Source organism: Nycticebus coucang, chromosome 17 (assembly GCF_027406575.1).
Source record: "Nycticebus coucang isolate mNycCou1 chromosome 17, mNycCou1.pri, whole genome shotgun sequence".
Taxonomy (NCBI): Eukaryota; Metazoa; Chordata; class Mammalia; order Primates; family Lorisidae; genus Nycticebus; species Nycticebus coucang.
Window position 1 is genome coordinate 33,675,785 of NC_069796.1, and position 24,845 is coordinate 33,700,629.

The 24,845-nt window shown below is 45.8% G+C and overlaps 1 protein-coding gene across 7 annotated transcripts in view; it reads right to left on the reverse strand.

Annotated features, from left to right (window-relative positions):
- The window catches only part of LOC128568357 (core histone macro-H2A.1), a 66,383-nt gene that overhangs the window by 33,069 nt on the left and 8,469 nt on the right, over window positions 1-24,845 (reverse strand). For all 7 annotated transcript variants that reach the window (XR_008375147.1, XM_053565917.1, XM_053565915.1 and 4 more), the window contains exons 2-3: window positions 23,353-23,557; window positions 133-239 (exon numbers count right to left, since the gene is read on the reverse strand). Coding sequence is in view for 6 of the 7 variants with exons in the window: in XM_053565917.1 (XP_053421892.1) it covers window positions 133-239; window positions 23,353-23,524 (279 nt within the window). In the remaining variant the exon portion in view is untranslated. The remainder of the gene's footprint in view (window positions 1-132; window positions 240-23,352; window positions 23,558-24,845) is intronic.

Here is a 24,845-nt window from a genome sequence, read left to right on the forward strand (position 1 = left end):
CGGAAGCTACAAATTAACCTAAATGCAGTCCACACCTTTGATAACTAGCCAAACAGTGAAGCCTCTCAGCTCAGTCTCTCGGTGGTATGACCACCTGCTCAAGAGTCTGGAGTGGGTGGGAGAGCCGCGTACCTGATTTAGCTCTTCATCATTGGCCACAGCTAGCAGGATATGCCGGGGGGTGACTCGTCCCTTCTTGTTGTCTCTTGCTGCATTGCCAGCCAGCTCCAGAATCTCTGCTGTGGGGAGAGAAAAGAACAGAGGATCACGCATGTACCTCTGGACCCCCCATTCACAGTGCCAAGAACAGATGCAGGTAGGCACTTTAAGCAGCAGCTACCTCAAGATGAGAAGCTGCAGATGAGTCTTCCCAGCAATACTCTAGGCAGAGTCATGGAGGTGCTGAACCATAAAGCTAAGTGGACCTAGGAGGACCCTAGTCCATCCCTCTGTTCTGGACATGAAGGAGCTGAGGCTGGAGAGAGGAGAAGGGATCAGCTCACTCAGTAAGTGAGCGGTAGGGCTGAGATCTATACTCAGTTCCAGCTCCCGTTTCCCAGAAAGGGCTGCCTGCAGTCAACATTCCGGATGTCACCAGGACCAACCCCTTGACTCAATAGCATGGCCTGTACTGTGCCTGCTTCTTGAACGACAGACAGGTCATGGGTTTACAAGATTTCAAGGAGAGGGTGGCTTGATATTATGGGAATGTGTTTGATTCTTGCCAAATGAATCAATGTGGAATGCCTGTGCGTTTGGATTCAAAAAAATCAAAGGGTAGGCTCAGCACCTGTGGCTCAAGCGGCTAAGGCGCCAGCCACATCCTGAGCTGGCGGGTTTGAATCCAGCTGGGCCTGCCAAACAACAATGAAGGCTGCAACCAAAAAATAGCCAGGCATTGTAGCAGGTGCCTGTAATCCCAGCTACTTGGGAGGCGGAGGCAGGAGAATTGCTTGAGCCCAAGGAATTGGAGGTTGCTATGAGCTGTGATGCCACAGCACTCTACCCAGGGTGACAGCTTGAGGCTCTGTCTCAAAAAAAAAAAAAAAAGGGTATACTGGACTCTTTACAAAGTCAGTGTCAGAAAAGCATAAAACAAAAGCGAGTCAGGGTGGGGGTGTGTAGATTTTAAATCCTAAGGAGATAAAACAACCAAATACAATTGTGTCAATCCTTGATGGAATCCTAACTTTTTTTGAAAAGGTGTAAGTCATTTTGAACTAGATTATCAGACACTCAGAAATCATTCACTTTCTAAAGTGTGATGATGGTGTTGCCATTCAATAGGTTCTCAGGAGACACACACTGAAGTATCTAGGAGTGAAGCATCTTGATGTCTGCAACTTATCCCAAAATATTCTGAAAAAAGCCTGTAGAGCAGCGGTTCTCAGCATGTGGGTCGTGACCCACAAGAACTGTATTAAAGGGTTGCGGCATTAGGAAGGTTGAGAACCTCTGCTATAGAGGGAAGCAAATGTGGTGAAATGTTAAAGGTTGTTACATCTAAGTATACGGTATCAATGTTCCTCTTTTTTTTTTTTTTTGTAGAGACAGAGTCTCACTTTGTGGCCCTCGGTAGAGTGCCGTGGCCTCACACGGCTCACAGCAACCTCCAACTCCTGGGCTTAAGTGATTCTCTTGCCTCAGCCTCCCAAGTAGCTGGGACTACAGGTGCCCGCCACAACGCCCGGCTATTTTTTGGTTGCAGTTCAGCTGGGGCCGGGTTTGAACCCGCCACCCTCGGTATATGGGGCCGGCGCCTTACTGACTGAGCCACAGGCGCCGCCCTCAATGTTCCTCTTTTAAGGAAATTCTGTCACTTGCGACAACATAGCATATCCTAAGTGAAGTAAGTCAGGCACATAGACAAATACAGTATCATCTCACTTCCATGTGGAATCTGAAGACGTCTACCATAGAAACAGCAGAATGGCAGTTACCTGGGACTGGGGGAGGGGGAAAAGGAGGGTGATGTTGGTCAAAGAGTAGCAAGATTCAGGATGAGTATGTTTTGGTAATCACAAAGAATGGTAGCTACAGTTAGTAATAAGGTATATTTCAAAATTGCTATGAGAAGATTTTAAATGTTCTCAACATCAAGAAGTATGTGACGTGATGCATACATTAAATTTGCTCATTCTACAAATATACACATTTCAAAGCATCACAATGTATCCTGTAAATATACACAATTATATACACAAGTATTATCAATTGAAAATAAATAACAAAAGTAAAAAGAATAAGAGTACTCTTTTAACAGTCTGTATGTGAGAAAATTTCAAAATGAAAAGTATGAGAAAAAAAAACCCTAGAAAGCTATGAGTGTGACATTTTGGGGCAAAGTCTCATAGGACAAGACGACACATCTTCCACAGCACCAAAGATGGTGGGAATTAGAGCCCTTTGGCAAGAAAATTTTTCTTCTTCTTGGCAACACAGTTCTCTTGGTAACTTAACAACCTCATCACCACGGCCTCTTTTTCTCTCTGAGGTACACAGACTGTCCCAGACGTATCTCATGCTCCCCATTCTGCCCACACTGTGTTCTGCCTGTGACGTCCTTCTAGGCTCAACCCAAGTCTGACTTCCTCTCAGTACTAAAGAATTTCTAATATTTAGTTATACTGTAAACAATAGATTTCTCCAGCAAAGTCAGCACTCTGAACCATTACAAAATAACTAGAAACAAAATTCCAGCAGCATGAAGATCATGTGTTTAAAACAACATTGCATGGTATACAACTGTTTAAGAGGTACCAACAGCTGAACCCAATGCAAAGAACTGCTGTATGTGTACAAAGCTGAAAAGTTGCTTGGCTACTCATGGAAACTCTAGTATGGTTGGGGCATGGAGAATCAGTCACACTTGAAATAGGTTTCCCCCTAAATATAAGGCAGGAATTCACTTGTTCAATGATCACATTGATAACACAGCCCTGTGCTAGGCAGGAGGGACACAGGCCCCATGAGGCCTTGCCTTATCCATGTTCCCAGGCCAGCAGGGAGGTCACTGCAGGGCTGAACATGTCAGTGCTATGGAGTGTGCCACAGGGACACTTACCTGGGCTTCATGCAGGAGAAATTGAGGAGGGGAGGAAGGCAAGGTGGTGGTACTCAAAGGGAAATGCCAGTGGAAGGAATCACATTTCCCACTTTCCCACGTTCATCTCAGCAGGGTTGGCTCCCCCACGGTCTCACAACAGTCCAGTTTACCAGTGGTGAGGGGAGAAAGCCCTCCTAGCAGTTTCATCGCATCTTTCTTTCCCATGATCGTGGCAGTAAGTCCCAATGCCCAGCTGAAATGGGCCCACCTCGGCTAAGCGGAAAGGCGCTTGTGATGCCTGTGTGATCTCAGGCCCCAGGTGCCCTGTCTGCACACCTGCCTGGCCAGCCCAGCTCAGTCTCTGTTCTGCCACATTGATGGAGAAGGTAGCACAACTGCAGTGCTACCATTGTGCCCATAGCCTGAGAGCAAAACAAAACAGGACTCTGATGCCAACAAAAACACAGAACCTGGAAGCAAGGGAGCAAGAAGGAGAGCCAGCCACAGCATCCCGAGGCCAGAAGCCCTGCCACAGGAAGACCTGCGAGGCCATCTGGCACCACAGAGCTGTAGCCCACTTTGTGGACTTCCTGGTCTCTCCCCTCCCCCTTCCTGAAGCCACAGAGAAGTGCTGGGCCTTGCGTATCCACACAGCCAGAATACATACACTGAAGGCTGGTGGATAACCAACCTATGACCATAATATGTTAAGAATTCTTTACCCTGCCCCTCATTAAAAACAGAGAGAGGGGGCGGTGCCCATAGCTCAGTGGGTAGGGCGCCAGCCACATACACCAAGGCTGGCAGGTTCAAACATGGCCTGGGTCAGCTAAAAATCAACAATGACAACTGCAACAACAACAACAACAACAACAAAGCCAGGCATTGTGGTGGGCGCCTGTAGTCCCACCTACTTGGGAGGCTGAGGCAAGAGAATCGCTTAAGCCCGAGAGTTTGAGGTTGCTGTGAGCTATGACACCACAGCACTCTACGAGGGTGACATAGTGAGACTCTGTCTCAAAAAAAAAAAGAGAGAGAAGGGGAGAGAATATGAATGAGGAATTAGAATGCCCACAGCGGTGACCTTTTGTTACCTAAGCTCACCCCTTTGGTAAGAAAATCATCTAAAGTACAGTTTCTCAGGAAAGTGGAGGTGGCCTGTTTCCTCTTCCTGCCCAGAGTGTTAGTGGAAGGCTCTCCCCAACAGATGGCGCAGTGGCCGTTGGTGGTGGGGAAGGGAGGGAGAGATGTGGTTTTTTAATTTTCTGCAGTGCTGCTCTAACTTTTTTTGTTCAGGGAAAAAGATCATGAGTGAAAAGGCCTGGGAAGAGCGGGGACTCCGAGGGTGTGGCTGAGCCCCTATTTGGGTGAGGGTAGGTAGTATGTAAAACAAGAAAGCAACGGAATGACCCAGAAGCATGTGCAGAGGGCAGAAAAACCTGGAGATCAACTCTTCCAGAGCAGGAGGATATTCTGCCTGACTTTTGCAAGCGTTTCCCCCCTTATTCTCTCATTTTTCAATGGCCTCAGTTTCCCCACTTGTGAAATTGCTAATTCAACTTAGCTTCAGGGGGTATCAGACTGGCTTCACCTAGAAGTGACAGTGGATCTCAGGTGGATGAGAAGGACAGCAATGGGAAGCATCTCAGCCTCTTGAAGAGCTGAGCAGGGGTGTCATTCCACTGTCTTCTTTGCCAAGGAGCCCCCAAATCCAAGACTCCTTTTTGCAAAACCCCAGCTCATATTCAATCTGTGCAAACCAAGATAACTTCCCCCCATAAGCCTATCAACAGAGGGCCCCCCCAGCCCTGCAGGGAGGAGGAGGGAGCTGTGTCAGGTAGAAGTAACAAAGGTCATAGGTTCACACTCCAGCTAGCTGAGCCAGAATTTTACCTTCGTTTACTTTTGCATTTTTTTAGATGATAGTTGCCATAGTAACCCCATCATCATGGGACACACAAGACAGAGACACACCTCAGAAACACACCTTTTATGAGAAGCATGTTCCCTGCCCCACCCCTACACTGCATTTTATAATAGCCAAGAAAGATGCAGAATGCCCCTGACTGCTAACAAAAGCAGTAACCAAGAACACGAACTCACGCCTTGCCAAGTATCAGTAATACCTACCCTTTGAGCCTTAGTCTAGTCTTAGAAACAGCAATCATAAAGAGCCTTCCTGGCGAAGAGAAGGCTGCCTGCTACAGGAAGAGAAGAAAGGTGCAAAATGCCAGGAAGTGGACAAGATGGGACAGTTCTCATCTGCTCTCCCAGGCGTGTTCCTATTCAAGGGAAGGAGAGGGAGACTGCTGAAGAATTAGGGCAGGACACGGCGCATGTCACCTAGTAAGTGATCCTCTGCTTTGCAAATGCCACAAAGTCACAGAGGCCCCAGGCTCAGAGCTGTGTGATTCTTGCCTGTACCTGCTGGGCCCACACCCCCACCCACAAGGAGAGCTGCCTCCCAGAGAGCCAGCTTCAGCCTCTGCCTCCACGGGGCCTTCCTATAAGGGAACAACTGTACTCAATTCATTTACTATTTTGAAAGACTTTTGTACATATCTAAATTTTTTGCCTGTGGCAGGTTTAATAGAAACTGGATTCTGAGAAACAGAACTAGGAAGACACCAGATCTACAGGTGCAAATCCTTTTCTCCAGTTTCCAAAATTCAACTCTTGGATCTTCCTTTGTGGAGGGAATTTTCAGGAGCTACAGCCCTAGAGGCTATAACCCAAACAAATGGAATCCACAAGAAACCACAGGAGGAAACTGGGAAAAGAGAATTCGAAGGAAAAGAAACAAAACCCCTTAGTAGGGCTCTCCACCTCCTCAAGTCAAGCCTTCCTGGCCAGTGATAATCTAAATACTAGACTGGTTTGGGGACCAAGGCACTTGGGGTTAGCTCTGGAGAGGACTGTGAGATAAGATTCCCCAATTATATTAACGTTGCAAAGGGAACAAGTTGAACAATGAGCAAACTGGCCAGTTCATTAGCTATTATGATTTTTATTTGCTGGAGATCTACCTAATTGGCAGAAAACCTAAGGATCTCTAGCTCCCTCTCCCACTCCCACTCCTGGGAGTTAGAGATCCTTAGGTCTCTGGCAACTACTGAGCAGCTGGCGCCATCCTCTGTAGTTGCCTAGACCAGCTATCCAACTTTCCTTTCTCTCCTCCAAGCCCAGAGGCTCCGGAGGTGCCCTTGGGTCAAACCTTCCCCAGCCTCATTGAACATGATGGTTTTAAGGCCACTTGACAAAATTCCCATAGCTATGGATAACAGCATGATTTGGCAACCTTTCCAACTGCAGACCAGCTGTCTGAACATGAATACCTTTGACAGGTCTACTTTCCAAGTTCACCCAGAGACCAAAGGCTTACGGTCTTTTTTCCCCCCTCTTTCTTTCCCAAATGTCTTGAACTAAACCGTATCTGTTGTATTAAGGCATTCTGTCTATCTTCCTTTAGGGAGATGAAGTCATGGTTTGCAGAATTAGACTCCTAACAGCTAACAGGTGATGTGTTGAGGCTAAGCCAAACACTAAACACAAGCCCTGCAAGAGGGAAGAGTCAGGAGCTTTTACAGAGCTGTTTGAAGCTCTGTAAGAGAGAGCTCATCTAACAAAAGAAATATTGAAAGTAACAACGAGAAATCAAAGGAAAGCAAATGTTCATGTAATCCCAAGGAGAAAACAGATATTTGCTACAAAGCCAACAACATGACAAGGAATCTGTTTATTGTATTTCTTTTGATTCATCATCCTTCCATCAGTTCTTTGAGTTCAGAACTGTTCTACACCATTCCAGAAGGCCTTAACCCAATCAACCCCAATTAGAGGGTGATTACTAAGAGCTTCCTGCATTCTGACCACACCACAGACTCCTCCAATTCCCTCACTGGCCCCAAGTGTTTGCAGCCGGAGCCAAGAACCCACTACCCTAAATCCCACCCTTTCTGGAGGTGAGCGGCAGGTCTGAAGCCTGCTGAGCCATCAACCCAGGCTGCAACAAAGCTCTCCATTCACCTGTACCAGGGGCCTCAAAGAAACCAGGGACTGCACAGAGAAAGTAAAACCTACAGCAGTAGGTGAAGGTAGTATTCCAAAGAAGGTTCCAAGTCCAACACAAACTCATCCGTTACTGTTAAGCCCACATTTACAGATTCCACAGAAGACCCGTGAGTGAAGGGGCTCAGAGGGCAGCATCTGGTCCAAGCTTCTGCATTCCATGATGTCTCTCAGTAAGACAGAAATGCAGCTTAATTTGGAATCTCTTAAGTTCCACTGGCTGTTTTTCATATTTCAAAGTAAAAAATAATTTTACATTCATATTAACAAAAGGGAGATATTATGATTCTTGGCAAACTTTACTTAATCTAACCTACCAATCCAGCTCAGTGAATACCTTCCTTGTTAGGGAAGTCTCCTCTCTCTTTCCCAGATGTCAAGTGCTTCTGTTGAAACTACATCCTGCCTGTCTGCAGCAGAGGACAGTAACCACAAACAGCACCAAGGCTAGAGCTCAGAGTCTGCTGTCAGACCATGTGGGTTTGGATCCCAACTCCTGCACTCAGCTGTGAGATAAAGCCAAACACATCTAAGCCTGTTTCCTGTTCTATAAAGGGGGGATGATAACTGAGGTCACCTCTTAGGCTTGTGAGAATGAATGAGTTACCAAGTAAAATGATCAGTACATTTGGTAAATACGAGCTACTATTATTGAGGCTATAACCACACTATTTTTAAAAAGTGCAGGCTTGATTACTAGGGGAAGAAAACTATACTTTGCCTCAGTTTCCTTTATCTGAAGAACTAGATGATCATATGGATAAATGTGAGAGCCAAAAGGAGAAAATTGACACAAAACCTGGTGTTTCCTCCCCCAATAGTTTACTCTTTGCTGTTACACTTAACAGTTTACATATGTTTGAAAAATGCACTTGAACTTGATTAACCTCAGTGCTGCCAGACCTGTCTTGATGGAACACAGCACCCAAGGCAGTCCCAAAGGCATCTCTGCCTTGGGATGGGGTCTGGACTTTTTGTCTGACCCCAGCAGGGTGTGCCATGGCCAGCTGCTAGGCAGAAGTCAAGGCTCTAGGAAGGGGGTGTGGAAGGAGGCAGCAGTGCCTGGGAAATTCCAGAGAAACCCGTTCGAACCCAAGGCCTAGCTGGCAGCTAGGCAGGACCTTCTGCCCTACCAATCACTTGCTTTCAAGGACTCTAAATTAATTTACGAGAAAATGGGTAATACGAATGTTTGTTTTAATATGGAAAAACCACAGCCATTTGTTCTTAATTCATCTCAGGAAGGGGTGAACAATTAGAGATGTCTGCTGAAATGAAATGATTTGAAGAGTATAATGTGAAGAGGAAACTCATTTAAGGACCCCTGTCATGGTACCATTTCCCAGATGGACTTTTGGAGCAGGGGGAGTAAGGAGAAGTGAGTTTTGCAGGCTGCCGTGCTGCCTGCCATCATGCTCACACATGTACCCGTGGAGATGTGGGAGCAGCTTTGCCTGTTGAGAATAGAGTCGGGAACTTGGTTAGAGGGAGATATTTTGCTCTACCTTCTTTTGTGCTGTTTGAATTTATCTTCTGCACATTTTCTTGTCAAAATGCAAAGTGAAAGAAAACAGTAAACTGAATTGCAGGCAATTTTGCTATATGCTGTCCCAGCTAACCTTTGCTACCACGTCGCAAGCACCCTCTAGCTCTGAGACATTCTGTCCCAGCCTACTTCATCTCGTTTCTCACAAAACAAAAAACAAAAACCCAAACGTTCTGAGCATATGCAAACAACTTAGGTTATTTTTCCCAGCTGTTTTTAGACCAATATGAGTTTGTGGTAGAATGGGAGGCCCTCCCCGAAGGGGGGGCTATGGCTCCTGGGGTCCAGCCTAGCTTCTGTCCTGTCTGCACAAGTAGATTTCTCATGCTGAGGTTCACTTGTCTAAGGACTGCCTAAACCAGGGGTCCTCAAACTGTGGCCCGCGGGCCACATGAGGTGATGTGATTGTATTTCTTTGTTTTGTTTTTTTACTTCAAAATAAGATATGTGCAGTGTGCACAGGAATTTGTTCATAGCTTTTTTTTTAAAACTATAGTCTGGCCCTCCAACGGTCTGAGGGACAGTGAACTGGCCCCCTGTTTAAAAAGTTTAAGGACCCCGGGCAGCGCCTGTGGCTCAGTGAGTAGGGCGCCGGCCCCACATGCCGAAGGTGGCGGGTTCAGACCCAGCCCTGGCCAAACTGCAACAGAAAAATAGCCGGGTGTTGTGGCGGGCACCTGTAGTCCCAGCTGCTCGGGAGGCTGAGGCAAGAGAATCGCGTAAGCCCAGGAGTTAGAGGTTGCTGTGAGCCGTGTGACGCCACGGCACTCTACCTGAGGGCGGTACAGTGAGACTCTGTCTCTACAAAAAAAAAAAAAGTTTGAGGACCCCTGGCCTAAACCCTTCACTTAGGCTTCCACCTCCCCTTACTGAAAGGACAATTAAGGGACATTGGCCCCAAAGCTTCTTCCCCTCCAGGCCCTTCTCAGCACCACTAAGTGATACAGCCGTCCCTCACCTGCTAGACACTGCCCTCCCTTCCCCAAGTCCTGCTGGGGTCCCCAAGGCAGCTCTCTGTCACTGCTGCTGCCACACCAGCCAGCAACTCTGACTAGGCTGTCCTTCCCTATACCACGGTGCCCATCACCTCAGGGACCATTGCCTCTCTATGCTCTTTGGCAATCACCCATCTATGCCTTGGAGTCGGCCCCCTCAGGCTGCGTCTTTAACTGCTGAGGTTTCAGCCCTGGTTGATGGCTTGTGGAAAATGCTCTTCTAGAGAAGGGTTACTCCAGAGTACCTTTGGAAAGAAAGTATGAGCCTCAATTTCCTCTTATGCAAAATAGGTGGTCTGAGGATTTAGTGAGTTATCAAATGTAAAGCATTTAACCAGTACCTAGCACACGGTGAGTGAACAATCTATGGCAGATATTTTGGAACTTACAAACTGCTCCACCTTGACTTAGACCCCTCTCCCTCTCCCCACGAAAAATAACATTACAACAAGCCACACAGTGTGAATATGGGCTCTCAGGTGGGAGGGCAGGAAAAACAATGCTACAAGTTAAGTAGCATTGGAAGACCCTCATTTTCTAAACGAATAGCAGATAATGACTTTTAGCCATCAATATCCAGATTTTTAGAGGCAACTGATAAATGTTAACCAAAGACTACCTTGCTACCCATTACCATAAGGAGCATCAATCAGGATATTGCTGGTAAGGGAAGCAGATAGACTAGCCTTTTCCAGAGGCCCTGGGTTGTCACACAGCTCCCACATCTCTGCAGACAAGAAATGTGACCTCTGCAGGGAAATGAGTCTTCTATAAAGACCTAAGATGTCCCCTATAGACAGATGGTGTGATATCAACCCTGTGAGAGGGCACCTCCACATCGGATGCCACTATAGGCATCTAAAGAAACCTGCTCTAGGCTGGGCACTGTGGCTTATGCCTATAAACCTAGAACTCTGGGAGGCCGAGGCGGGTAGACCGCCTGAGCTCACAGGTTCGCGACCAGCCTAAGTTAGAGTGAGACCTCATCTCTAAAAATAGCCGGGAGTTGTGGCAGGCACCTGTAATCCCAGCTACTTGGGAGGCTGAGGCAAGAGAATCGCTTGAGCCCAGGAGTTTGAGGTTGCTATGAGCTATGATGCCACGACACTCTACCGAGGGCGACAAAATTAAACTGTCTCCAAAAAAAAGGAAAGAAAAGAAAGAAAAAAGAAAAAAACCAGCTCTTGGTACCAAGGAACCCAATACCTTCTGGACACTAAATGGAAGACACATTTGCCTAACAAGGAAGGAGGTGGTGTGGAAATAGGAGGAAGCAAGAGAAGGAGGGAAGCAAGAGCCAGGGTTGAGCAGCCTGGCAAATCCAAGCATAGTTTATACCATCCTCTTGGCAACCAGACCTGGAAAGCGGCGGCGGGAAGAGACAGAGACTGACTATGATCAAAACCCTTTGGGTTTATCTTCTTGCTAGAATTTATTTATAGCTCTGAGGAGTGGCTTTTTGCTTTCATGATATTTTACTTAGGGTTGACTAGACACAGAAGACCTTAGGCAGGGCAAAGAAAGCCAAGAACAGTAAATATGTCATTGCTGATACTTTAACAGGAAGATGTTGGGAGAGAAAGTATTTGCAGAATCCTTACCCACTTCTTTTCCTTTCAGTAAGAAAGAGCTTTTAGAAGTCATTCTTGATAGCCATCCACAGAAGGAACCTTGGGGTGGCTCTAGTGCTATTCCCAGGACAGTGCTGTCTTCTGCCAGGTGGGCAGCTCCTGACTTCCTCTGCTTTCCTAGGCATTGCTGAGCTCTCCTCCGTGGCTTTTTTGGCAGAAGTGAGAGATCAGCCCTTGCAACACTTCTAATGTCCTCCCGTATGCCAGCAACTGCTGCCCTGCCACATGCCTCTCCCCACAAAGGTGTGGCCTACATTGCTCTTTCCATCCTAATTATGCTTCATTAAAGAATGCAGGGCTCTAGTTTAACTCTCATCCTCATCAGTTTCCTGGCAGCACCTGACATTACCACTATTCTCACCTCCTGAAACCCATCATTCCTCCAATTGGTCTTCTTTGTCTTTAAAAAAAAACACACAAAAAGAACTATTCACTGTGCAGCTGTAGAATATTGGGCTTTGTGCTAAAAGCTAAGTATACAATGGTAAGGAAGGGGTGGGGAATGCACAGTCCCAGCCTGGGCCCACCAATACGGCCTCCGATAAGTCTGGCACATCACTGGCACTCAATAAAATCCTATGGAAATCAACAATGATTGTTTTGATTCCAGCACCCAGCTTGGCACCATGCACCTGGTCAGTGCTTCATAACTCTTTCACAAATTCATTCCAGATGAATTACTAAACAAGTGAGATAAGCACGCAATGTTCAGGCAGTGAGTAAGAATGGGAGTATAGAGTTGTTCTTCAAGGCACTGGTTTTATGTATTAAAACAAACAGCCAGGATGTATGGCAGGCAGCAACTTGTAAAACTGACATCCCAGACTTGGCCAACAACCCAGACAGACCTCACTTCACAGGCCCAAGCTGAGCTCTGAGGTTAGCTAAGGAGACCAGGGGTGCTGAGGAGAGATTAGGGGCAGATCAAAGATCCTCAAGTTTTTCCAACCAAGATCTTGGCCCAAATATAAATAAGTCAGCCTCTGCATACTACATGTTCCCATCATCCTTCTGATACCCTATTTTGTGGTATCTCATTTTCTATATTTATTTTTTAAAAAAGGGAAAAGAAGAATATCTTTAGAAGATATATAACGTGTATAAGAAACTAGCAACACTGTCTCTTGGGAGAAGAACAGGGTGTGCAAAAGAGCCAGGAGAGTGATGCAGGTCTCAGTGCACATCCTTTGATGTAAGAATTTCACCAGGTATTGTTTCTTATTAGAGAAAATAATTAAATTCAACAAAAGTAAAAAGACCTGTATACATGACAAATACATATTTATAATATATTATAGAGTATAAGACAAACAGACCAATGAAACAAAAAATAAAGTATGGAAAACATTCCAATTATATCTACAAATTTCATGTATGATGAAGGTGGCATCTCAGATCACCAGGAAAAAGATGGAATATTCAATTGTGCCAGGACACATAAATAACCAGATGAAACAAAATTAATTTGATTCCTATTACACATTATATAATAGGATAATTTCCTAGAGGATCAAAGTAAAAATATGAAAAATAAAACCACAGAAATACTAGGCAAAAGCATGAAGGAATTTCTTTATAACTTTGGAAAGAGGCAGGCTTTTCTAACAATGATAAAACCAGCAGAAATAAACTCATAAAGATTATATATATTAGAATTATTCAGATAAAGAATATAAAATAACTATGTGAAATACATTCAAAGAAAAAGAAAATGAAGACAAGAGATAATAATGAATAACCAGGCAGATTATAAAAAACAACAACAAAAAGGACTTCTAGAGCTGGAAGATAGTTCTAGAAGACAGATCAAAAGTAATTATCCAGAAAGACATGACAGATTTTAAGAGATGAAAGATAGAGTAAAACACTAACATATGTTTAATTTGTGTTCCATAAGAAAAGGCTAGAATAGAAACACTGAAGAAACACTGGCTGAAAACTTTATGGATGAGTAAGATACGTTTAAAAACAGAGCCTAAGAATATTTCTCACCAAAAGACCCTGACTAAATGAAATTCGAAAGGATGTACTTCAATCAGAAGTAAAATCATCCCAAGTGGAAAGGACAGATGAAAGATGGTACATTTAGTCGTTTTTTTTTTTTTTGAGACAGAGTCTCACTTTGTCGCTCTTGGTAGACTGCCATGGCGTCAGAGCTCACAGCAACCTCAAACTCTTGGGCTCAAGTGATTCTCTTGTGTCAGCCTCCCCAGTAGCTGGGACTACAGGTGCTGGCCACAATGCCCAGCTATTTTTTGGAGAAGGGCTCTCACACTTGCTCAGGCTAGTCTCAAACCCATGAGTTCAGGCAATCCACCTGCCTATACCTCCCAGAGTGCTAGGATTACAGATGTGAGCCACCGGGCCCTGCCTGGCACAGTTAGTTTTGTTTGTACACACTCCCTTTGCCTAATCCTAGGGGTTTATGGTGCTTTGTGCCTGTCCATTGGCCCACACAAAAACAGAACCCTTAATATCAATCTTGTCCACTTATCTGTAAACCATGATGGTTGAAATGAAAATCCTTTGACCTTTGAGGATTTCTTGGCAACATGGCTTATCCTCAAGAAAGCAATGAGGTTTCAAAAAATGGTGCTGGAACAACTGGACAGCCAAAAGCAAAAAGAAGAGTCTAGATACAGACATTATACTCATCACAAACATTAACTCAAAATAGACCACAGATCTAAATACAGAAAACAAAACTATACAATTCCTAGAAGACAGGTAACACAGAAGAAAGTCTAGATGACTTTAGGTTTGGCAATGACTTTCTAGGTACAAAACCAAAGGCATCATCCATAAAAAAAATAATTGGAAGCAGAACTCATTAAAATTAAATATTTCTACTCTGTAAAAGACACTGTTAAAAGAATGAGAAGACAAGCCAAAAGCTAGAACAAAATATTTGCAAAAAGAAGTGCTGAGGCCTTTCTCCTCTCTGATCCAAGTGTTTACTCTGACCCTGACCCTAAGAGAGCAGGGGACATGGGGCTACTGCTTAATGAAGCAAGCCCAAGTCATACTTACATTCTCCTGAACAACTTCATGGACTCTTCAGAAGTAATGGATGAAGGGCTAAACACTCAATTTTCTTAGCTCTTCAGCAGACTCATGTGCCTGGAAGAGGCACGTCATCACACTGTGCTACACCTCCGCATACTGGGTGAGGCAGTGAAGTAACGGGGAAAGCCCATGGTGGCTTCCAGGCTCTGGCCTCAGGCCTTGAGGTTGACCCACTGTTAACTTGCTGGCCATGTGACATCATCACGGAAATGTCACAAGCATACAGTGCTGAACTCATTCTATTTAAAGTACTCCTTGAATATTTATCTACTCTTCAGGAAGACTGAAGGGGGACTGACAATGTAGTACATGAGGAATGATTCCTTAATTACGCACAGTTTGTAAGATGGGCTTGGTAAGAATACATGTGGTGGCAATTTTTGTGATTGGTTATCAGTGAAGATCATCAATAGCATGTGTTAATAAAATAACTAGACTAAAATCTGTCTTTCACACACATACGAAAGGCATTCAGTGCCAGTTGTTATCTCTGGGTAATGTGATTATGAATGAGTTTTAGCTTCTTAAATTTTCAAGCATAAATTACTCACATAACCAGAAAAGAGAACATGCATTTAATATATAGTCTGCATCACTTCTGTAATCCAAGCACTCTGGGGGGCTGAGGCTGGCAGATCGCCTGGGCTCAGGAGTTCAAGATCAGCTTGAGCAAGAGCAAGACCCTGTCTCTATTAAAAACAGAAAAACCAATGAGGCATTGTAGCATGCGTCTGTAGTCCCAGCTACTCGGGAGGCTAAGCAAGAGGACTGCTTGAGCCCAAGAGTTTGAGGTTGTTGTGAGCTATGGTGCCATGACACTCTACCGAGGGCGACTGAGTAAGACTCTGTCTCAAAAAAATAAATAAATATAGACACACACACACACACGTATACATAAATAAATATATATGTATACATATACATAGTCCCCAGACTCTGGGTACCTAGCACCTGCACCCTGCAGTTTCTTTCAAGTTGAGTGTTTTTCTTCCTGGTTGCAACCCCCTGGCTCTTTAAAATTCTTAGTCTTCCCTCTCCCGTGGTTTTTTCAACTTAAGGAAAATAAGGCTGGGGAAAAGCTTTGTAGCACAAAGTAAACTATACCAAGCAGCATGAGTGCCCAAGAAGGTGATAGCAAGCCTGAAGTTAGTCTAAGAGGGGAGTCATGCAAACCAGCAAGGCTGTAAGAGTTCTGAGGACCTTGTGGGCATCAAAGAACTGACCCTGACTGCCCTCTTCCTGCTCTATTTTTAGCTATGTGAGTCCAGGACACAATGAGTGGACCAGACAAGAAAGTGGTTAAGAGGCTTGGGGCTTATTTTTGAGGTAAGTGATAAGAGCCAATTGTAGGCTGTGCCTATCCCAATTTATCAAGCTTGTAGGATTCTTTTTTCCCATACCAGAAATGCCAAGTATGATGGATATTGGCTGAAATGATTATCTATATAATGAGATGTGCTGTTGACAGGACAGAACTCTCTCTACTTCCCTTCCAGGAGATGAGGGCAGTCGTTGGGATGGCGTGCAGCCCAACAACTAATACCAAAGGGATATGCAACATCTGACCTGAGTTAGAGATTGGAAGCCAAACAAGCTGAAACTTGGGATAAGGACGATCATTCTGTTAGCCAAAACCAGATGGCAAGATGTATTTCTGATTCTTTTCCTTGAGGTTTTATTGAAGGATTCAGACAGCTCAAAGGCTGGGCTTCATCCAGTCGATAAAATGGCCCTAAGACCACTCATGGGGACTTGCTTCTTCCCAGGTCAGAAGCTGGCTCTGTAAACTCCACAAGGATTAGCTAAGTCCATGCAGGCAGCCTCAGACTGGAGCATCTGCTATCTGAGAATGCAGGTGTCTGTTGGAGGAGTAAGGAGCCTTGGTCACTGACAAGAGACAGAAGTGGGAAGACCAAGGCCTGACCCCCAAGGTGGGGGATAGGGAGAAGCAGAGGTTGGGAAAATGGAAGAGGAGGAGTACAGAATTAGGAATATCCAGATGTCTTCACTACTTCATATATTAGACCCCAGTCAAGACAGAAAAAAATATTCTGGTTTCTAGCCATACTCTTATCCTACAAAGCAGCAGTTCTCAACCTGTGGGTTGCAACCCACAGGAACTGTATTAAAGGGTTGTCGCATTAGGAAGGTTGAGAACCACTGTACAAAAGGTAGAAATACATTACTATAACACTATGTTTTTAAATGGACCAGAGCTTAGCAGTTCAAATCATTGGTTGCCTGGCAGAGTCTATGCTTATTACAAAGGTGACAGTATTTTATCTTGAGACCTAGAAATCAATGCTTTCTATCCTCCTTAATGTCAAGAAATCATTTATGTTGGATTTGATTTTGCAAACAGGCTTAAATCACTGGAAGGTTTGGTAGAATAAGGATATGATCTGAGTATGTAAAAGGGTTTGTGGATTTAGAAAAAGAAAAAAGAAGCTGGGTGGAGTGGCTCATACCTGGAATTCTAGCACTCTGGGAGGCCAAGGTGGGTGGATTGCCTGAGCCCAGAGTTTGAGATCATCCCAAGCAAAGTGAGACCCCGTCTCTTCTAAAAATTGAAAAACTAGTAGGGCATTGCAGTGGGTGCCTATAGTCCCAGCTATCCAGGAGGCTGAGGCAAGAGGATCACTTGAGCTAAGAGTTTGAGGGTGCTGTGAGCTGTGACACCCCACCCCTCTACTAAGGGCAATAGACTCTGTCTCAAAAAAAAAAAAAAAAAAGAGAGAGAGAGAAAAGAAAAGAAAAATGTCATCATGAAGGAACCAGACAAGGGGTTGGGTCAAATAGCTCCAAAGACAGGGCAGGTTCCTCGAAGGCAGCAACTCTTTATCTTGAATCTGTGTCTAGCATGTTACTGTCGAGGCCCCATAACTTTATGCACGAGTGACTCAACTTAGAAGTACCTTTTATGTGTTAGGCCCTATATGGAGGAGGAAGACCTTGATCTACTTACGTATTTTAGTAAGATTTGTGCATCAATGCCATGATAAACCAGACCTGAGTTCACACTTTCAGGTGACTTTTAATTTTGTTTTCTCACTTAATCACACTGTCTTTTCCCTTGGGCTGAATCTACAATATCCCTTAGATTACTGCATGCGAAGTATTTATATAGGTGTTCCCTGAAAGGTTTTTATAATAAAAGTTTGGAAACCACTACTTTCACATTTTCTTTCCTTAGAGATTCACAATGATACCAGTATGTCAAGGCTCTGAAAAGTCCTGTAGCAGGGCGGCACCTGTGGCTCAAAGGGGTAGGGTGCTAGTCCCATATGCCGGAGGTGGTGGGTTCAAACCCAGCCCCAGCCAAAAACTGCAGGAAAAAAAAAAAGTCCTGTAGTAAAGAAAGGTAATTAACTCAGTGGTTCCCAAACTAAAACAAGTTCCTAAAGTAATTCATATACTTATCTTAAAAGAATGTGAAACTAGTCATTCTCTGATTTCAGCCACAGAACCCAGTTTTTAAATGTCTCTCAACACCTGAGTTCTGCTGAACGCAGTTTGAACGATGCTTACGCAGAGCACCCTGGCTCCACAATTTAAGGCCATTTAGGGCCATGCTCTTTGCTCCTCACACACTTCTCCTGTATCCCTGACTCCCCGGGCCTCAGGTACTTCTAACTTACTCCTTAGTTTGCCCTGCTCCCTTCCTGCTGCATGGGCTTGTGCATTCCTGACACCAGTGAAGATCCCAGCAGGGTGACAGCCACGTCATACATTCTGCATGCCGTATTTCCTATACACACAGCGCTGTCAACACTGTGCTCATCTCAGGGAAGAGGCTCCACAGAAGCGTTCCAAACTGAACTAAAATCAAAAAATACCACAATATGACAGGGACAAAGGTGATGACTGGGAAGAGGCTATTCCTGCCTACCTCAATTTCCCCCATAACACTTATTTTTATCTGGCATTTGTTATTTACTATGAAATTGGCTAAATGCTTTAGATGTATGATCGATCCTCTAAGTAACTCCAAGGGGGGACTACTATAATCCTCTAAGCTAGGCGGAAAAGGCCCACAGGCAGGAGAACAGAGTAGGGCCCAGACAATCCTTGTGCATGCAGACGTAAGCAGACAGCACCACATTCCTTGGAAAGAGCTCTGGGAAGAGTCCAGCAGGGCTCCAGAGATTTGGGGAAGGAAGTGTCTAGTTACCAGACCCAGGCTTGTTCCAGAGATTGACTTTTCCTTTTAAGTGTAGTGAATGATTGGGCTGTGCACTCAAGAGGAAAAACAGAGGCCAGCTTCAAGTTTTAGAGCAGGACACAGGCCACAACCCCCTCCCCACATCCCAAGAGTCTTGAGCAGACCCCATGGAGGAGCACTGATGTATTCCCTCACCCTGAAAACATGCTCTCACAGGAGACAATGGGACTGGGCTCTCATGGCCCTGGACCACAGGGCTGCTGCTGGTTTACACACTCTCAGGCTAGGGTAGCCTCAGCTCTGACCTAACACAGGCCAGGGCTGGGCATGCTCAGCTCCTGACTGCTCTAGAAAATCCTTCATGGTTTCCACAAATACGCCAGAAGCTCAGGATGGAGGGAAGGAATCTTCAACACCAGACAGAAGAGTCTGGCAAAAGGGCATCTTGAGGTATAGGAGTGATTTAGTTTTAAGACAAGGGTCAAGAGGCCACCTGAAACAGCCCACTCAGAAGAGGGTGGCACCCAGGGAGTGAGGCCTGAAGCTGCCAAAAAATTTTGCAGGTGCCTGGGGAGGCCCAATGGCTTTGGACCACTTGCAAAGACAACACTCATGAGTGGGCAGCAATAGCTTCCATCAACATCCCTAAGGACAGTGGGCAACTCTCAGTCATCTCAGCAGCCAGAACAGGATTACTGGTGATGTCCTTCCTCTCTGTACTTTAACCCTAATGTTAACAGTTAATATTTGGGCACTTACAACGTGCAGGCCTGGAATAAGTACTTCACATGCACGCTCTCACTTCAGCCTGGTAATAACCCTGTCAGACAGTGACTATGACCCTCATCTTACAGATGATAAAATCACAGCATGGAGCTGTGAGCGACTTGCCTGAGGCCACAAGTAAGAAATGGCAGCTCTGGCACCAAGGCCTACACTCTTAACCACTGAGCTCTAAGATATGATGGACCCCCAAGTAGCATCCAGGGCTGGTCAGCAAGGAGCTCCTTACTTCATAAGCCCCCTGCTTCACAAGCACCTGCTCCTAGGGGCCCCCAGCTCAGCAGTCCTCTGAGCAACCTCTGAACATCCACACCCCTCTCAGTTCTCTCCTGGAGCCTTCTGAAGGCAGGAGGCCTGGCTCAGCCACTATGAATGGGCTTCCATGTGGCATACTTTATAATGCCCACAATTATTGATGCCACATGTATGAGTCTGGGCTGCACAGAGAAAACAATCTCTTCATGGGGACTCTGGATGACAACTAGACAAGCAGGGCAGGTCTGGTAACTGGTTAACAAGCATCTTTCAGGAAGCGTATCCTGACACCTGCTTGCAGTCCCTTTCCCCCCTCACAGCACAGTTGGTCCTGCATCATCATGGCCTATACCTGTCTCTGGACAGGAAGCTCTTTGGGTGGGGACAGGGCTAGTACATAGCAGTACCAAGACGGCTCTCATTGAGGACCTGCTGAATGCATGGGACTTCTCTCAGACAGCTGGGTAGAGTGTGAAGTAGAAGCTGGAATCCCAGCCCTCGAGTAGTGTAGGGTCATATTCTTGACTAGATCCTACACTGCTTGAGGGCTGGGATTCCAGCTTCTACTTTTCTGTAGCTTCCCCCTTTCCATAGCTTCCGTGCACTCTGAGAAGAGGCTGACACCCAGCAGGTACATCAAGCACAGGTGAGTGGAGAGCAAAGCCCCTCCCCCAGCTCGCACAGGGCTGGCTGGCACCATCTCCCTTTCCAGGTCTCACCTAATGTCTTTTCCTCAGAGAAGCCTTCCAGGGCCAGCTCATCTCTAGGCACCCCAGCTACCTGTGCCTTCCTTTAGCTTGCTTCTGCCCCCCTGTGGCACCTGTCAGTTTAAAACCAGCTGGGTTGGCTGACCATTCTGCCTACATCTCTCCTGTGCTCTCACACAGACCGAGCACAGATCTAGCACAGTGCCTGGCAGACAGTGTGTGGAATGAATGAGGAAAGGCCTTTAGCAGAACAAAAGCAAAAGGCAGAGCAGAAAGAAGGCTTGGACACCTTTTTATCTTACTCAGGGGCCAAAAACAAAGTTCTGAGTGGGCAGATCTGAGCATCCAAATATCCATATGCTCCTGTATCCCAGCCCGACAGACTGAGCTCTCCTGAGAGCAGGCGGCAAGGGTGTGCAGCCCTGCTCCAGGGTAGAATAGGGAGGGAGGTCCCTGGACATGGACCCAGAGTCCAGCTCCTCTCCCATCAGGAAACAAGGCACAAGTGACCACAGCAGTGACTTTCCACAGCACTAACCACTCAGGGCATTCTTGTAAAGGTCACTTGGGCCAGCCTCCGTGTTGGGAACAAGCATGGTCATACCAATGACTCAGCACTGCATACAGGCAGAGGAAATGGCTCAGCTTCAGCTAACTATAGTCCTTCTAGGAAGACCTTACAAAACTCAATCATTCTTAATACACAAGTGTCGAGATGGCTAATGCCACAGCAAGGATTTGCCTTGTGCTTCTTTCCCAGATTTAGTAACAGGCTGCCCTGAGCAGTCCCACTCCCCTTGTGAGCATGATAGTTGGTGAATGGGATGATGGTGTGAATACAACTGAGTCAAGGCCTCCAGCCCCTATGAGAATAGATCTCTGACCTCGACCTCATGAGCACTGGGCTCAGATTCAAAACAGCCAGGCTCAGACGAGGGAGATATGATGAAGCACTGGCATTCCCATCCCAAGTGCATGTTTGCCTTGTAAACAAGAAAGAGAAAGCTAGATTGAAGAAACAAAATGGATGCTGTACTTCATCTAATGATACTGTATGCAAGCACCCCCATACCAGGCATCACGGGGTTCAGGGACCAGAAAACACAGGCTGGCTGGGTTTGCAAGCACGTCAACTGTCTTGTTATGTGTGAACATTTCCTCTTTGGCTCTCATGACAGCCTAAAGTTGGTGGAATATGACAGTTGTCTCTACATGAGTTTTAGGGAAATTGGGGCCCAGAGAAGTAAGGGACTCACTCTGGTCACATAGCATGTAAACTGTGAGGTAAAAACAAGAACATCCTCAGCTTCCTATCTAGCAACTTTTCTCCCCAGTTGCCTTGGCTGACTGCCCATGCTATACATAGCTTTCCTGGGTGTGTCACCATATTCTGGGTCTCTGTTTCCTCATCTACAGAGTGAGAAGACGCATGCTTAATTCACACTACCAGGCATGCCACCTGTACAAGTCTCTGCCAAGGAGAAAGTCAAAAGTCCCAAAACATGTACAGACATCTCATAAATCTAGCATGATTACCCTTCATGCCTCAATACTTCCAGTATCACCTCCCTAATTACTGTGTTCACTCTGGGGGAACCCTTGGCCTTGCCTAACTGAGAGGTCTGGGAGAGCAGGAAGTGACCCAGCTCTTCTGCTGCCTAGCTGTATCACTCCGGAAGAGGCACTGCTGAGCCTCCCCTTTCCGGCTTAGCAGAGATGGCTGCTGGAATCAGGATACTCTCTCCTGGAGCCTACAGATCCACCTGATCACATCTCAGGTAGTAAGCGGTAAAAGCATTACAGATCCCAGGACAGCAGGATCTGGGTGCTTCACAGCCCCAAAGAGGTTATGTGTGACCCCAGGCAAGTAGGCTTTCAGGCCTGGTTTTCTCATCACCAAAAATGGGGATCATATCCATCCCTGCCCAGCTGGCTGCCCACAATTGCTATGGAGGCACAGATAAGATTGTATCTATGAAAAGAACCCAGGGCCCCTTCCAGAGGTGGCTGATTCCGAGTCTGGGGCAAGGAAAGTCCAAGGTGAGGCTGAAACATCTTACTATGCTAGAAAGCAAGGGAATGTACAGAAATCGATGGAGACATGTCAAAAGCACCTAAGAACCAGTTTAAATGTCAAATTTGAGATAATTTGAGCATTAAAATGCATAATGACATGTATAGTAGTATAACTTACTAAATTAAAAAAAATCCATGAGTCAACACCGATGGTACAAAAAATAAGGAGGGAAGGACAGAGGCAAAGCTCCTATGTACAGAAGAAGGTCACCTGAGAAATGCAGAGATGAAAGAAATGGGAAAAGTCATTCTATAACCACCACAGTAACAACAGATTCAGTTAAGATTCAGGGTAGCTAAAATCACTGGGTGAAAGACTGTAAGGCAAGATGTGCGGAAATCCAGCAAGCACTGCCTGAACTGAATAAGCGGATGCAGTAGTCCCAGGGACAGGACAAGCTCACATCAGGGGCCACCCAGTGTGATGCACAGAGGACTCCGCATTCCTGATGCAATTCTCTTGCCAAAATCTGTGACCTGAATCTAATTCTAAATCCAAACCAGAATGAAGGACATTCTGCAAAACAACTGGCCGGGACGCTACAAAAATGTCAATGTCATGAAAATATTGTTTAAAAAGCTGGGGAATTGTTCAAGATTAAATAAGACTAATGAAACCTGGCAGTTGAAGGCAATGAATGTGTGATTCTGAAATAATGGATCTGGACTGGGAAAAAAAAAAAAATTCAAACAAAATTATAACAGACATTATTGGGACAATTAAGGAAATTTCAAAATGGACTATATAACAGCCAAAAATAAAAACAGAAACAGTCACATGTATATGCATGCATACACAGATACACACACACACACACACACGGTAAAGGGAGATAAAGCAAATGGGGCGAAATGTTAACTGGTAAATCTAGGTGAAAATGTTCACTGGACTGTTTTTGCAACTTTTCTGTAAGTTTTAAATGTTTCAAAATTAAAAAAACGAAAGCGATCCTTGGAAAGCTATTAAAACTGCTGCAGCTGAGCCAGTAGCATCTGAATTAACTTGGGCACACTCACCTGTCAGGTATTCCAGGACTGCAGCCATGTACACGGGCGCCCCCACTCCAATCCTGTACTTTGGGTGGCCTTTCTTTATGTACCGCAGCATCCTCCCCACAGGGAAGATGACCCCTGCCTTGGCAGACCGGGAGGTCTTGGTGGACTTCTTTTTCCCACCTCGGCTCGACATGGCAGTGGCCCTGGAGACAGATTAGTAGGCACTCTGTGAAGGCAAGAGGAACACCAGTCAGGCTTGCTCAGGACAGGACATGCTCCCTATCCAGGTACACTCTGGAAGGCACGGGTCCTGCCAGCTTTCCATGGCTGTCACAATTCCCAAGACAGATCCTGGACTCTTGGGTTGCCATGCAATGTCCTAAAAATCTAGGCCTGGCACCCTTGAACAGGTTAGCCTTGGGCCACCTGGGTTCTAAATCTGGACACAGGAAGCCCCACCAAGGTTCCCCCCAAATATCCTTCAACTTCTTTTCTCCCTGCCTTTTCAGTGGCTGTTCACTCGCCATCTGCCCACCCTCTGAGTGTTTGGATCTGGGTGCTCCTTCCTTTGAGCTCCACACACCGCACTTCACAGCAATGACACGCAGGTACCCACCTCTCCCATCAGACTGGGGACAGCTGGAGGGTTGCCTCAATTGTATTCCTAGCATAGTGCCATAGTAAGGTCTTGAATGTTTACTAAACTCATTCCGTTCATTCATGTATTTACTTAGGGGATCTATGCTAGGTACATGTGGATACTATTGTCATTTAAATGCTAATCCCGATGAATACTTCAAAGGGCCAGTGCAGGGTGCTGAGAGAATGGTTATCAAGGGCCTCAGCTTGTTCTGGAGCCCCCTAGAAATCTTCCCTGTGGAACATCTATGCTCATAGATGAACCAAATTGAGTAGATCTCTAATTTACTGATAGACTGAGGTCAGGCTCCATGGTGCAGGCCCCTTCAACTCTAACAGTCCATGCCTCTGTGACTGGTGGAGACCACAGGTCTAAGTTCTCTTTACTCTATGCCAACCCCTATACCCACACCTAACATTTCTTTTTTTTTTTTTTTTTTTTTTTTTTGGTTTTTTGGCCGAGGCTGGGTTTGAACCCACCACCTCTGGCATATGGGACCGGCGCCCTAGTCCCTGAGCCACAGGCGCCGCCCACACACCTAACATTTCTTTGACCCTAAGAGCATTTCAAATCGCATGCCTGCCGGAGATAGCTGCAAGGGCAACAGACAGCAGAATTCTGGGCATTCTGAGGCTGCTGTGCTAACAGGCCCAATGGAGTTAGGGTGGCTGAAGATCTGGCTCCAGAGAGATGTTAGAGGCAGGTAATAGCCTTGCTCGTAGGTTGGAGACCAGCCTGAGCAAGAGTGAGACCCCGGTCTCTAAAAATAGCCAGGCTTTGTGCTGGGTCCCTATAGTCCTAGCTACTTGGGAGGCTGAGGCAAGATAATTGCTTAAGCCCAAGAGTTTGAGGTTGCTGTGAGCTATGACACCAC